At 59.7% G+C, this 14,046-nt stretch overlaps 2 protein-coding genes across 4 annotated transcripts in view; both read left to right on the top strand.

Moving 5' to 3' along the window:
- The first annotated feature begins 106 nt into the window (after nucleotides 1-106).
- Nucleotides 107-5,245, top strand: RHOD (ras homolog family member D). Its single transcript, XM_056353821.1, is given in 5 exon segments — nucleotides 107-2,565; nucleotides 3,180-3,267; nucleotides 3,583-3,692; nucleotides 3,824-3,904; nucleotides 4,006-5,245. Coding segments are annotated over 5 exon segments (618 nt in total). The 5' UTR covers nucleotides 107-2,436; the 3' UTR covers nucleotides 4,216-5,245.
- Nucleotides 5,246-5,494: 249 nt separating this feature from the next.
- Nucleotides 5,495-14,046, top strand: part of KDM2A (lysine demethylase 2A) — a 50,509-nt gene continuing 41,957 nt past the window's right edge. For 2 of the 3 annotated variants that reach the window (XM_056353818.1, XM_056353816.1), the window contains exons 1-3: nucleotides 5,495-5,597; nucleotides 6,008-6,035; nucleotides 7,417-7,521. In XM_056353818.1, coding sequence (XP_056209793.1) covers nucleotides 5,578-5,597; nucleotides 6,008-6,035; nucleotides 7,417-7,521 — 153 coding nt within the window. In that variant the 5' untranslated portion in view covers nucleotides 5,495-5,577. Of the gene's footprint in view, nucleotides 5,598-6,007; nucleotides 6,036-7,326; nucleotides 7,522-14,046 lie in introns of those variants that run through there. The other variant, XM_056353815.1, reaches the window with a different exon arrangement.

Below are 14,046 nucleotides of genomic sequence, written 5' to 3'. Positions count from 1 at the left end.
CTGGAGGGGCTCCAGGCACCCGGAGGGAGGATGTGTGTGGGAGCAGCGAGAGGGGCTGTGGGCAGCTCCAGGGAGACGCGAGCAGCTCCCCGTGCCGGGGTCCGGCCACGACACCCTACCTTTCCTGGCAGCAGCCTGGGGCCAACCTGCCCACACGTCCAAGCAGGGCACGCTCCCCTGCTCCGGCTCTCTGTACCGCGATCTTCTCAGAGGAGAGCTGGGGTCTCTGCGTCCTTAGAAGACCTGAGCTGCCCGTCTCTCCTCCAAAGCAAGATGCTCTTTGGGGCGTTTCTGCAAGATCATGGATCAGGTGGTAAGAGCGCACTGGGCAGTTTCAGACACAGGCTGCATCACCGAGCCTCCTCTGTCAAATTTCTGTTGATCTTGCGGGAAAGGAAATGTTTTGTCTGAGAGAATACCCCAGAGGATGAATACTGCAGCAGCTACATCTTGCTGTGCAAAAATCTTGATGCTTTTAGGATTCAACTTGATATCTCATTAGACTGGTAATTACCACCTTCCTAAACATTTTATTGTGCTCCAGTCTCTTTCCTTGACCCTGCCTTGATGCTGGCATCCTTCTGAGATCGCTCATTACTGTGTGCTTTTGCCTTCCGGCCCCCCGGCATGGGAATCGCTGCTGTGTCTCTTCCATCGCTGTCGTGCATCAAGCCTGAGTGGGAATTCGGTGTCCAAGCCATCAATTCAGACTTATCCCAGGCAGTCTGGGGGCTGCAGTGACCTCCCAGACAGCCTGGTACCCACTGAGGGAGCTGGGGGCACTGGTGGCAGGAGAGCAGGAGATGAACCAGCCATAGGGTTGGGGGGAATGGCAGGGAATGGCACACATCATCCCCCCTGTCCCTCCCTGCACCCCTATACCAGAAGCACCCACTCACCCCTACCAAGGCCTTGGGGTGTCAGAGGAGGGTACTGACCAGAGCACAGGGGGTCTTGGGGACCTCCAAGCTGGGATGTGGGGGATATGGTCTTCCCTTCCTCCCCATGAGCGGTACCAGCCATTCCCCATGTCCCCTCTAGCCGCTGCTCCCCCACCCACACCCCCTATGCTGGTGGGGGAACACAGCCTGACAGTGGGCAAAGCACCCCCCTGGTGCCAGATGCCCTCTGCCTCTCCAGCAAGGGCAGAAAGCTGCTTCTTTGGCTCTTTAAGCCAGCTAATTAGCCACTAGGAGTGCTGACATCCTTGCCTGGCTCACCTGGTGCACCCGCGGCAGGGCGGGAGGAGCTGGCAGGAGGGGACACACACACATGGGGCTCTCTGAGCCCAGCCACCCCCAAGATACACCCCGTGTCCCGAATCCCTCGTGTCGGAGCATCCTCTGAGCTCCCAGAGTGGGGCTGCGGGGGTCCTCAGCCCAGGGGAGGTGGGCAAGGATCACTGTGGGCAATACAGGGTGGTCAGCGTGGGGTCCACGCACAGCACCTCCTGGAACCCCGGGAATGGCGCTGGGTCAGCATGTCCCCGAGCAAAGTGGGGTGCTGCAGCCCATCCCCACCAGCATGCTGGGGTCACCAGGAAGGGACCATGGGCCAGGGGCTGCCTGCGCCAGCCAGGTCCTGCCAGGCCAGGCGCCAGGATCAGGGCTTCCCGGCAGGGCTTGGCTCACCGTGGCACGGCTGGGCAGGGCTGGGCACCGCACGTCACCTGCTGTGACTGAAGGGGTGGCACTGGCGGGGAGGTGCAGAGCTGTGAGTCACCCCCGCCCCGTGCCTCCATCCACCCTGGACTTTGCCTCCCGCCGATGCTCAGAGCAATAAAACCCAGGTGCTGGGGGGGGACCAGGGTGTCAGGGAGGGTCTCCACCTTCAGCAGGCGTTCAGCGGTTGGGGGGCACACGCGTGTGTTTGCACACACGAGCACAGGAGTGCACAGGTGTGTGGGGGAGGGAGCGGTGGGCGCGTGAAGGGGAGCTGTGCAAGCGTGCGTGTGCGCCTGTGTGCATGAGTGCAAGAAAGTCTGCACAGAGGTGTGCAAGGAGGAGCCAGGTACGTGAGCAGGTATGTGCATGTGCAAAGGAGCTGGACATGTGGGGTGGAGTCATACGTGTGCATGTGTGTGCAACAGGCAGTGGGCAGACATGAGAGTGAACGTGGCACACGCGTGTGCCCCCTGTGTGGCAGGACCCGCCTGCAGGAGGGTCCCGGGCACACGCAGGGAGCAGCCTGTGTGCGTGCAAGGTGCCATGCGTGTGCAAGGATGCCCATGTGCGGGTGGGCACCCCGCCTGCTCCCGGTGCCCCAGCCCTGGCTATCACCACCGGCATGGCCCCAGCCACCAATGGCACCGCGGGCGGGCCTGGTGGGCGGGTGGCAGCCGCTCCCTGGGCCAGGCGGGTGCCACCCACCACCCTGTCCCCGTCCCTGTGTCCCCGCTGAGGCCAGACAGGCTCCGTGGCCCCGCCAGCCGCCCCCATGCAGCAGGAGCACGGGGGGCAGAGCCCAGGGCCCCCCGAGGCCGAGGTCAAGGCTGTCGTCGTGGGGGACGGGGGCTGTGGGAAGACGTGTCTGCTGGTGTCCTTCGCCAGGGGGGATTTTCCCAAGGTACCGGACTCCCTGTCCCCCAGGACCTCAGCCCCGAGGGGACCTGGTCACGGGGGGGGTCCTCATCCCTGAGGGGTTCCCCACGCAGTCCCGGGGAGGCTCCCGGCAGCGGTGGCACGGGCAAAGGGCAGCGGCGGCCGCGGGACAGGACAGGCATAGTGGCAGCAGGACGTAGGGCCAGGGGGCCTGGGGCAGGGGGTGGCCAGCCTGGGGCTGGCGGGGGTCCGAGGCAGCCGCCTTTCAGAGAGCAGACAGGCACCTCTGCCTTGCCAGGGGGGTCACGGGATGGGGAGCAGGGTCTGTCACACAGCCAGGGCACCTATGGGACCCGGGAGGTGCGGGGAGTGGGGGCAGCCCACAGGGATCCCAGCACCTCTGGCCTGGACCCTCGGTCCCTCCGGGTCCCCCCACCTGCCTGCGGCTCAGTGCTGCCCTGGGCGCGGTGGGTGACAAGGAGCATCCCCGGCCCACCTGCCCTGGGGGGCACCACCATCTCCTGCCCCCCGTTTTTCTCCCGTGCCCCCGTCCTGCCCACACACCCCCACAGGGGTCCCCTGTCCCCACTGCCCGTGGGCAGACAGGACCTGCCTCACGCCCTCCCTGTCCCCTGCCAGGTCTATGTCCCCACCGTGTTCGAGAAGTACACGGCCTCCCTCCAGGTCGCAGGCAAGCCAGTGAGGATCCACCTCTGGGACACGGCAGGTGGGACAGGAGGGGACGGGGCAGGCAGTCGGGTGTCATTGTCCCCCTCCCCAGCCCATGGGTTTCGGGGTGTTCCACACCCATGGCTCATGCCCTGGAGAGGTGTCCCCATGCACTGACCGTGGGAGATGGGGGTGAACGTGCAGCTGGCATGGCAGCCACTGGTCCCTGGGCGTGTCACCCTCAGCAGTGCTGCCTTGCTGTCCCCAGAGCCCCGCGGTGCCCCCAAGCTGGAGGGGCAGACGTGGTCCCAGGCTGGGGGCTCCCAGCCCAGTCAGGAACTGGTGCGTAATGGTCTGCTGCTCTGCCTGACAGGGCAGGAAGACTATGACAGGTTGCGTCCGCTGTCCTACTCGGACGCCAACGTTGTCCTCATCTGCTTTGATGTCACCAACCCCAGCAGCTATGACAACATCCTAACGAAGGTAACGCAGCCCCTGGGGAGCTGCTCCCCCCACCCTGTGCATCATCCCCATGGGAAATGGCATGGAACTGGGGCTGCTGCCCATCCCCTGTCCCCGTCCCCCGAGTGACATGCGTGTGTATGTCCCTGCAGTGGTACCCAGAGGTGAACCACTTCTGCAAGGGCACCCCGGTGCTGCTGGTGGGATGCAAGACCGACCTGCGGCAGGACCGGGCGGGTGATGTGCAAGCTGCAGGAGGGGCACCTGGAGCCCATCTCCTACCAGCAGGCGAGTGACACTCCCTGATGGGTTGGGGATGCCCCCCAGCATGGAGCTGGGGGCTGTCACAAGGCTCTGACCCTGTGGCTCCCCACAGGGAGAGGCCATGGCCCGGCAGGTTCGTGCCGTGTCCTACTTGGAGTGCTCAGCCCGGTACCAGGAGAACGTCGGGGACATCTTCGTGAAGGCTTGCAGCGCTGCACTCAGTGCTGCCCGCCGGAGCCAGCGCAGGAGGCGATCCAAAAGGGGCTGTGTGCTCTGCTGAGCCCCCCACCCCTGGCACAGCCCTGGGACCCGCTGTTGTCCATCCCACCCCCACCCTGGCACCTTGGAGGACAACACCTCAGCTTCCCACTGCTGCCAGACCTCCTCTGCCACCGCCGGACCTCCACTGCTGTGGCTGCCACGCTCCCGTCCCCCCACAAACCGGCCCTGGGGGGCTGGCAGCGGTGGTCACGTTGGGGTGCCAGCAGGAGAGCACCCCCCGGGCACCAAGAAACTGTCACCGCAAGGAGCCCAGCGCCCGAGCGTCCTCTGCCAGATGGGTGCTGCGAGCAGGGAACTGACTGGGGGGCGGCCCTGTCCCACTGGCAGGCCAGTGCAGGGGGGGGCAGCACAGGGTGATGTGGGTGCGGGTCTCCCATTAAAACAGCACTCGCAGCGGCACAGCGGGACTGGAGCCCCCAGCATGGTGGCAGGGGGACAGGGCTAGCTGCGGGCCCTCAGCGGGGGGGCAGCTGCGGGGAGGGAGCCCCTCCGGCATCCTGGCTGGGGCACATACGTGTGTCTATAGCCATGTATGTGTGTGTGCTGCATGGCCATAGGTGTGTGTGTGCAAGGCTATAGGGTGTATGTGTGCTGCATGCCTGTAAGTGTGTATGTGCATGACTATAGGTGTGTGTATGTCAATAGGAGTATATGTGTGTGTGTGCTGTAAGACTATAGGTGTCTATGCGTCTGCTGTACGGCTATAGGTGTGTACATGCAAGGCTATAGGTGTGTATGTGTGTGCTGAGTGGCACAGGGGTGTGTGTGTATGTCTATAGGTGTGTTTGTGTGTGTACATATCTATGGGGTGTGTGTATGCGCACGTCTATAGGAGTATCTGTGTGCATGTCTATAGGTGTGTACGTGCACGTCTATCGAGGGAGTGTGCATGCCTATAGGTGTGTATGTGCGTGCGTATAGGGGGTGTGCGCGCGTGACTGGAGGGTGCCGGTGCGCGCGGGCGGCGCACACGCCCCCGTTCACACGCCCGCCCGTACCCGCCCACGCTGCCGCCGCCGGACACCCCCCCCCGCGGTCCCCTCGGCTCCCCCCCGTGCGCGTGCGCGACGGCGGGGGAGGCGTGCCCAGAAGGGGCGTGGCCGGGGAGGGGGCGTGTCTCGGCCGCCGGCCGCGCGTGCGCGCTCGCTCCCGCTGCCGCGGGGCGGGGCCGCCGAGGTGCGTGCGCGCTCCCGCGCCGTGGCCCGCCGCCGGAGCGGGCCGGGCGAGTGGGGCGGGGGGGCGGCGCATGCGCACGGCGGACGGCGGGGGAGGTGGCGGGGGGGTCAGGGGAGGTTGCGGGCGGCGCAGGCGCAGTGCGGCGGCCGAGTCAGTGTGTATGTGAGACTCTGACGGGTTCAAAATGGCGGCGGCGGCTCCTGTGTGAGGAGGGGAACCGCGTCCCGGCCGGGGGGCGGCGGGGCGGCGGCGGCGGGGCGGCGGCGCGGCGGGCGGCGGCGGGCGGCGAGGCTGGCGGCGGCCCGGCCCCCGGCGGCGGGGGGGCGCGGCGGGGTGCGGCGGCGGCGGGGGGAACGCGGCGCCGGGCCGGGGAGCGGGGCCCGCGGGAGCGGGCAGCGGCCCGGGGGTGGCCGGCGGGGCTGTCAGCGCCCGCTCGCCGCGGCGGGGGCGGTGGGGCGAGGCGGGGGGGGCGGGCGGCGGAGCCGGGGCGGGGGGGGGGGGGGGGGGCGCGGGGCGGTGCGGCCGGCGGGCCGGGCCCGGGCCCGGGGCGCGATCGCTGCCTGACCCGGGGGTTCCTCCTCCGTCTCTTCTGCTTCTCCCCGTCTCGGCGCTAGAAGAGGACAAAGGCGCAGGAGAGACCTGGTGAGCCGCTCGCGGGGCGCGGGGGGGCCCCGCCGCCGGCCCGCCGCCCCCGGCCGCCCCCGAAGTTTCCGCGAGTCCCCGGAGAGGGGCCGGGTCGCGGCCGCGGGTGGCGGGGCCGCCGCGCCGGCTGGGGCGGGGGGGGGAGCGGGCGGGTCTCCCCTGCCGGCGGCCCCCGGGAGGCCGGCCCGGGAAGTTGTGGGCAGGGGGCGGTGGGGCGGGCGAGCCGGGGGGCACCGGCTGACAGCTCCCCCGGGCACTGACGTTCCGAGCGCCCGGCCCGTGGCTCCCCCCGCCGCCGCTTTGTTCTGCCGGCCCGGGGCTGCTCCCTCCGGTCCCGGCGGCGGGGGTGGGGGGCTGCAGGGCGGGGGGGGGCCGCGGCGGGCAGGGGGCTGGCGGCGGCTGGCCCCGCAGGGTGGCGGCGGGGGCTGCGGGCTCGGTGCGCTGCGCTCCGGCTGTTTGTGAGCAGAGTTTGGCGAGTGTAGGGGAAGCCCGGGGGGAGCGGGCGGCGGGGCCGGGGGTGCTGCTGTCAAACCCTGCTCGGAGGGTCGGGGCAGAGCGGGATGGGGCGAGCTGGCTCCGCACGGTGGTGACGGTTCTGTAACACCACACGGGTTGGCAGATCCTTTCCCCGAAGCTCTGGCATAGGCATAAGCGTGAGGATTAAGAGCTGCGATATACCTAGGTTTTGCTTTCTTTCTGTCCCTTTAATAATAATTTAAAAAGTTTGGGTGCCACCTGGCGCCTTGGGAGGTCTGCCTAGGTTAGTGCCTGGTGTCACAAGGTGGCACAGTCTGAGGTCTGAGGGAGGTCTGAACACTTAGGTCCTCTCAGGACAGGAGTTAGTGCTCTACCTGCGACCCTGCCCCACCGCTGCACGTGGAGCGGTCCCGTACGCCTTCCCCGTTCGAGGGAGATGCTCTGTACCAGTGTCGCTTCTCCCGAGTGCCGCCGTACGGGATAGCCAGAGCATGGCAATCGTATTGTTTGGAGGACTTGGTTCTCTGATGCCAGTTGTTGTAACCGGGGGAACCAGCCTGCTCCCCGACTGCTGTTGACCATTTGACAGCAGTGTGCCCATCATGTATCCCAGCGTGGGCCAACTGAGCTGCTGCTAGCGCTGGTAGCAGCCCGGAGCAGAAGCCTTTTCCTGATCTGAGACCTGCAGCTCATGTCGTGTTACAGAACAGCTGGTAAAGTCATTTACCCTAGGTCATGCCTAAAGTTAGAAAGGGAGCGGTAAAAGTTGAGGTGGGCTCGTCCACAGTGTTCGCTTAACCCTGCATGGTGGTGTGGGATCAGCCTCAAAATGAGCAAAGAAATGAGGGACGTAGGAGCCTCATGTCTGCGTGCCCTGCTTCACTATTTCCCTCTGGCTTCAAAGGAGGAAGAGGAGGAAGACAGCAGCCCTGGAGTGTCCTTCTCACTCTCTTCAGAAGAGTCGGAGATGGAGCCTGAGGAAGAAAGGATCCGTTACAGCCAAAGACTGGTCAGTATTGGCGCTAAATGATCGTACTGTGTTCTTGGCTCTGTTGCAGCTGAGGAAAGAAAAGGCTTTTACTGGCAACAGGTTTAAACAACCCAAAAAAGCATTGTGGTGGATCGCTGCAGCCTGCCCTGCGGTGTCAGCTCAGCTGGCAGTGGGTTAGGTGGCTTCGTGGGTCCTGGTTTTGTCACAGTTTGCTTTGTGAAGGGCGCTTGGCTACTGAACCCTGGAAGAGGGGAGGGTTGGAGGCTGAGACTGGGTAAGGTGCTTTGCGATAGATATAAGAAGGGAGCGTCGGTGTAGTTTTTGGCACAGCAGGTTTTCTCATGTGTTTGTAACAAGCAGAAATACTGTGCGTTACCATTATGTTGGCCTGGATGTGATCTGTGTGCACCGTGAAATTTGAGGAAACCACATTCAGCTTCAAGCACGAGTTTGCTTGTGCCTGCATACACATGTTTTCTCCTGCTGTTTTCTTTCGGAGGGAGCTGTTCCAAAAGTCAGGTCCTAATTGGGCATTGTCAGGAGCTCTGGCTTGTCTGATGTTTACACCGCTGTTCAGGGGACTGCACGAAGGCGATGGTCTGCAGGTTGGGCTGTAACTGTGAGCAGTTTGGGAGCAGCTGCTCTGAGAGTCTGAGATGATATTCCCAGAGATGCCGTGGAAGGAGGGGAGCTGCTGTGTCCCTACAGGTTGGTTTCCCATTGTTTGGAGGGGGTTGTAAAGCCCTGGGGAAGGGCAAGTGGCAACTCTGTGATAGCTGAAGCTGTGATGGAGCTCCTGTCTCAGTCACAGCAGCACACATACCCTCACCTTCAAGGTGCTGCCTGCAAAGGTAAATCCTTATCCTTTAATACTCTGAAATCACTTGGTGTGAGGCTGAGTGGTACTCAGCCTTAAGCTTTGCCCTCAGGAGCAAGCAACTCTTGTTGCTCTCTTGTTGCTGCAAGGTGCCTGGCCATAGAAGGGGTGTAGTAGCCAGCATGCACCGTGTAGGTGGCCTAGGGACGGAAATCCTCTAGTGAGGGTGGAAATGGTTATTCCAGCACTGGCCTCTGTGGAGAGGAGGGTACCGCATAGGCCGTGGTTTGTCCAAACTCCTGGGTTACTGAAGGTGTGTTCCTTTTCTGGTGCTACTTCGTGTCTATTGTGTGTTTATTAATTTGCAGAGAGGGTTGTCATACTAGCTGATTTGGTGACAGGCATCTAGACTTTTGTAGTCAGCCACCTTAGCCCACTTGGGGAACCTGAAGTGTCTCTGATTAGAACTGGGTTTTAATATTTTCCCTTTTTTTGAGAGGGTGCTTGCGGCGGGGAAAAAAAACCACCAACCGAACACCCAAACAAACAAACTGTAATACATCTGTAGGCCCTTCAAGACGACTTGTTTTTTCTCAAGTGCTTTGGTAGATGCTTTAATTTGGCAGTGCTGCCAAAAGCAGCAGTCCTACCTCCTCCCTCGTCCTGACGTGATTGTTCCCAGAACTGTGCGGCATGTGGGTCAAGGTGCTGGCTTGACTGGGGAGTGACCGTGTCTATAGCCAGCAGTCAGGGTGGCAGGATAGCTTCTCTTGAGGGCAATGCCGGCTTCAGGTGTTGGTTAAATACTATCTTGGCTACGCTTTGACCAGAAGTAACACGAAATGGCTGGATAAAGACGCAGCAGATGAAGGGGACTAGTGGCCAGGAACTTGCTAGTTTAAAGATGCTTGTAATCGCACAAATAGAAATCGTCAGGAAGAGTTGCTGCCCTAGGGTAGGTGGCCTGGACTCCAGCAGAATGTGCTAAGCTGGATAAATGGTTGCACGCTGATGAGCTACATGCTTAAGGGAAGACACATGGGCAGCAAGCAGAGGATGAGGCTCACCTAGACTTCTGTGGCCTAGTGTGCATGTTGTCTCTACTGGCCTGCAGCCGAGAGGAGGAGGCATGACCTCTGTGTGGTAGGTGAGGCTTAGTTCATGCCTTCTGCTTTGCTTTTCCTGGGAACTGCCACCTCGGTATACTCTCTTGCTGTGTCGGTGACGCTCCAGTGTTGAAGGACCTTTTAAAAAGATGATTTTTCTTTTTTGGGTGGTTTTTTTTTTTTGAGATGCCTGCTTTGAAATGTGAGGACCTGTTCTTTTACCTAGTGTTTCTGGCCCTTGCAGAACAAGGTATCACAGGTGGATTATCCAGGAAGGTAAAAGTGCTGGATATAACTTATCTGAATATCCTACTCCTACGTATGCCGTGGTCTCGGGAGTTGGTTTTAATCTGCCTACAGAAAAGTTCTAGCTAGGGAAACGGGTAGTTGGTAGCACAGTATGATTCTGCTGCTGTAAGCTGTGTTTCTTGTGTGCGACTGGAGATCAGCGTGGGTGTGATAGCAAAAGTATAAATATATTTTAAAAAGAAGTAAATCCAGGTGTGATAGTAGTCCTACCAGCCAAACAGCCTTGGCCAGAACAGTTCGTAGTGGTGAAGGAGCTGAATTAATTGTGTGAGCAAATAGCATGGTTTGATGGTACCAGTGGCCTGAGACGGCAAAAGAAGGTTGCTATCTGGTGTGTCAGAGTATAATTACACCAACAGCATCTTCTGACTGACTGGTTTCCATCAGGATTTAGTAGTTTTGAGCCTTTTGCATTATTTTTAGTGAGCAATACTGTTAATGTTCCTCAGGTTCAGCAAAAATCTGATCTACGTATATTTTCTGAACAAATTTGTCAGTATTGGTGAAAGATCTGGGTTTTGAGGAGAAACTCGCCTCTGCTTCAGATGTAGTTGTGCTCCTAAAGAGTTCTCTGCCAGTTCGCACATCCCTGTGTGGTATAATGACACTTAGACTAGGCGGGTCACACTGCTTTAACTGCTTGCTTCCAAGTTCAGGCTCTGCCTCCATCCATCCCAGGATTATAAGGGCCTGGGTGAGTTGGGCTGGATGCAGGGGTATCATTGCGAGGGTGTCTTCATCCATCTTGGCTGTGGAATATGTGTCCTGGCAAGCTCTGGGAGGCTGGCACAGGTGGGGAAGGGGAGCCTGTGGGCGATGCTCTGTGAGCAGGGAGAGCATGCACAGCAGCGGGTTAGGGGATATCCATGTTCCTGACCCAGAGATTTGCCTGGGCCTCCCTGTACCGTGAGTAGTGGAGGATGGGACTGGTCAGCCAGCACTGCGGAGTAGTTTCCTGCTAAGTCTGCGTATATATTTTTGCTCCTCAGCTCTGTAATGAGGCAGTACTTTGGGGACTGGTTTGAGGTGCCAGCTTTATAAGCTGTAGATGCATGTTCTGCAGGCCCTTAATCGAGGAGCTGAAATGCTCTATTGTATCCTGTGCCCTGAGTGACAGTCCAGCCCTGGCACTAACAATGCGATGGTCCCTTTCTGAGACTTGGAAGTCTTCCACTGACTGTCACTGGGTGGTCGCACCCAGCCCGTGGCACATCAAGCCCTTCAGCTCCCCGTGAGGAGGCCAAGGGCACGCTGGCACTTGGAGCGGGAGCCTGGACTTCTTAAAGGCAGGAGTGGCAACAAGAGCAGCTCTGGCTATGGGCTACCAGCTCTGGAGAAAACATTCAGTCAGTCTGGTGCTGTGGTGCTTGGATACTCTGCCTGGTTCAGGCTGTCCAGGCAGTTCACAGAATACCTTGTCTGCCTTGTGCCACCTGGGCGCTCACCTGGACCCCCATGAGGTGATGTGAGACTGAGGAGAAACTGTGGCATGTATAAACTAATTTTTTTGGTAAGGTTAGATCTGTGTTAGGCCATTGAGCGTGGGGAGAGGCAGCAGGGAAGGAATCTCCTGGTCACGCTCGGGAGCTGTTCAGCAAACTGGCTGGTACATCCCTGGAATCTGCTGCCGGAGAGGATGTTTGACCCAACACTTTCTAAGGATGCAGATGGCGTGCTGGAGGTGAGGTGTGCCTGCCTCGCTGTCGCAGCACTGGGTGTGCGTGCTGCTGTGCCGAGGAGGGAGTTCTCTCTTACTCCAGCCTTCACTGCACACAGAGCCGCTTTACCAGTCCGAATCTGTGGAGCTGCTGAAGGGCTCCCTGGCAGGATGTTGGGCTGGTGTCTGCCTGCCCTTCTGCAGGGAGGTCATTGAGTATTCCTCGGTGCTAGGAGTGTGAGGAAACCTTGCCTTCTTTCTGCTCCGGGGCTAATTTTGCCAGGCCTTTACCACGAACTAAGACCAGCAAGACTCCATGAATTACGAGCTGGGGTTAGCACATCACCAAAGTGGTGCCATACACTTTCAGTGACCATGCTCAGGGTGAGGAATGAAGGGCAGCAGCGCTGGGTCACTTCAGAACAGCGTTGGAGGGAGCATAGCGGGCGAGTGCCATTACCCTAAGGACAAGTCCTGCCCATCCTGGTGGCTCTGCTGTTGTCAAGTCAGCAGTCTGCATCTCAGGGTGTGGTTCCAAGTTAGGATTGCTGGTGTGGCAGAGCTGGTTGAAGAGGTTTTCTCCCTCCTTGTGTTAGTGCCTCAGGAGCTGATGCCCCTGAGCTGGATTGCTGCTTCAGGGAATCGTGGATCATGCCCTAGATGAAATCTGGTGGGGGTGGGGGGCATTTAACTCCCGTTGTTGTCTGTGCTGGGCCAGCGAGCTTGCTGCCCCACCAGCAAACCTGATGAGACCAGAGAGGTGGCAGGCTGAGATGTGGAAACAGGGTGGGGTAGGAATCTCTTAAACTGGCTCTGCTGCTGGAGAGGGCCTGCGGTGAAGCCGCACCCTCCCTCCGGGCGGTGGGTGCTCTGGGGGGCACGGGCACAGCTCCGGCTGAAGGTACTGTGCTGCCTGGGCCTGAAGTGACCACCCCTGGCTGGGTGCAGTGGCACCCTGGGTTTGGTTGCTGGAGATTGTTATAACACCCATGAAGGGAAATGGGCCTGTGGAAGAGGAGACCCACCTGCTGCTAAGTGCTCTGGGTGCTGGAGCATATGGGAGGTGAGGGGGGAGCCAGAGAGTGAAATGCTGTCTCTCCCATCGCTTGAGGCAGTGGGTGTCCTGCCTTAGCACTGCCCTGCCCTCTGGTCAGATCCTTACCTGAAATTTGAGAGGAGGCCTCTGCCTGTCCCTACCAGCCAAAATCTGAGGCCTCTCCTGTAAACAGCATTTAGCAAACCTGTCCTTACATGTTGGTGTCCACGCTATCCCCTGGGCGAGAGTTCACATGAGCTTTACAGTATGTGGAGTCATCGGCTGAGGGATGAAGCTTGGGGTGCGTGGAGGAAAAGGTTTCTCTTGCAGCCGTGTGTACTGCGGTGTGGAGTGGCACCAGGACACTCAGATGTGTGCTGCCTGTGCCTGGGGGATGGCAAGGCTGGCTCTGATGAGCGCCCAGAGTCATAGTGGCACTAATCTTGTAGCTCCCAAGTTGTTTGTATTGGTGGTACCAAATCCTTTCTGCAGGTTGAGGTGATGTCAAAGGCAAGACATGACCCATGGAGCCAGAAAGGCCCATGCATGTTAGCATCCACGTGACACTCGTGACAAAGATCCAGCCCTTAGCCTCCCACCACCAAGGGGATAGATGGCCTCAAAGCTGAGAGAGGGAGGTCAGCAGGAGCAGGCTGTGGGCTGGCAGGATGCTGCTTGTGTCTGGGAAGACAGCAAAGAGGCGGCAGCAGCTGCCTGCCCTCCCTCTGTGGGTCACGCATCTGCCCTTGCTCTATCTTGAATGGCTCGTGCTGTCCTGACAGTGGGGCGCAAGGAGCAATGCCTTGCCATCAGGTTCAGCCTGATTTCTTGTTCTTACTCCTTGTAGTACTGCTCACTACCAGGTAGTGATCCCTTGTTGTTGCTGGTGTTTGTCATCCTGAAGTCTTGGTGTGCTTGACAGAGGCCAGTCCTGCTGGATACTGGCTTTCTTGGAGCTGCTTCCCATTGAATCAAGACTTGTATGTGTGTGCTGGGGTCAGTCTACCAGTGTAGTTCCCACAGGGGCTGAAGCAAGAGACAAGCCACCTGCTGGGGTGAGAATCTGGGTGGTTGTACATTGCCCCCTGTGTGAAATTTGGCGCTGGCAATCCTTCACCCTGTGGAGCGATGCTCCCTCCTGTTGCCTGAAAGGCCTCAGAATTTGTCTGCCATGTGCCCTGTGTGAAACTCTTTCTGGCCAAATGTCACTGGTCTGCTGGACACACCTCAATTTCCTAGTCTAGACAGGACCTGTGTAAGTAGGGTAATTAATCTCTTACTTGCCTCTGCCTCAAACTGAAGGCACTACAAATGAGTCATTCTAAATGACCCAGGTGTAATAATTGAGCTCTAAATAATTTAGGGACTGCTCAGATTTGATCTGGGTGGCTCTTTGGTGGAAGCTAGCGGCAGCTGAAGGCTGTCCTTGGAAAGCTTTAGTAATCCCTGTGAGCATTTAGATCCTGAAAGATGCAAAAGTGCGCTGGTCCTTGGGCGAATACCACTCTGAAACCAACTGGATGATGTTCTGTGTCAGCAGAGAAGTGCAGGAGGTTAACATCTCTGCTGGTTTCTTACTGTCCCAGGCCTGACTATGTCTTGAGCGTGTCCTGGAAGC

This window comes from Falco biarmicus, chromosome 10 (assembly GCF_023638135.1).
Source record: "Falco biarmicus isolate bFalBia1 chromosome 10, bFalBia1.pri, whole genome shotgun sequence".
Classification (NCBI taxonomy): domain Eukaryota; kingdom Metazoa; phylum Chordata; class Aves; order Falconiformes; family Falconidae; genus Falco; species Falco biarmicus.
This window is presented reverse-complemented; position numbering and strand designations above follow the sequence as displayed.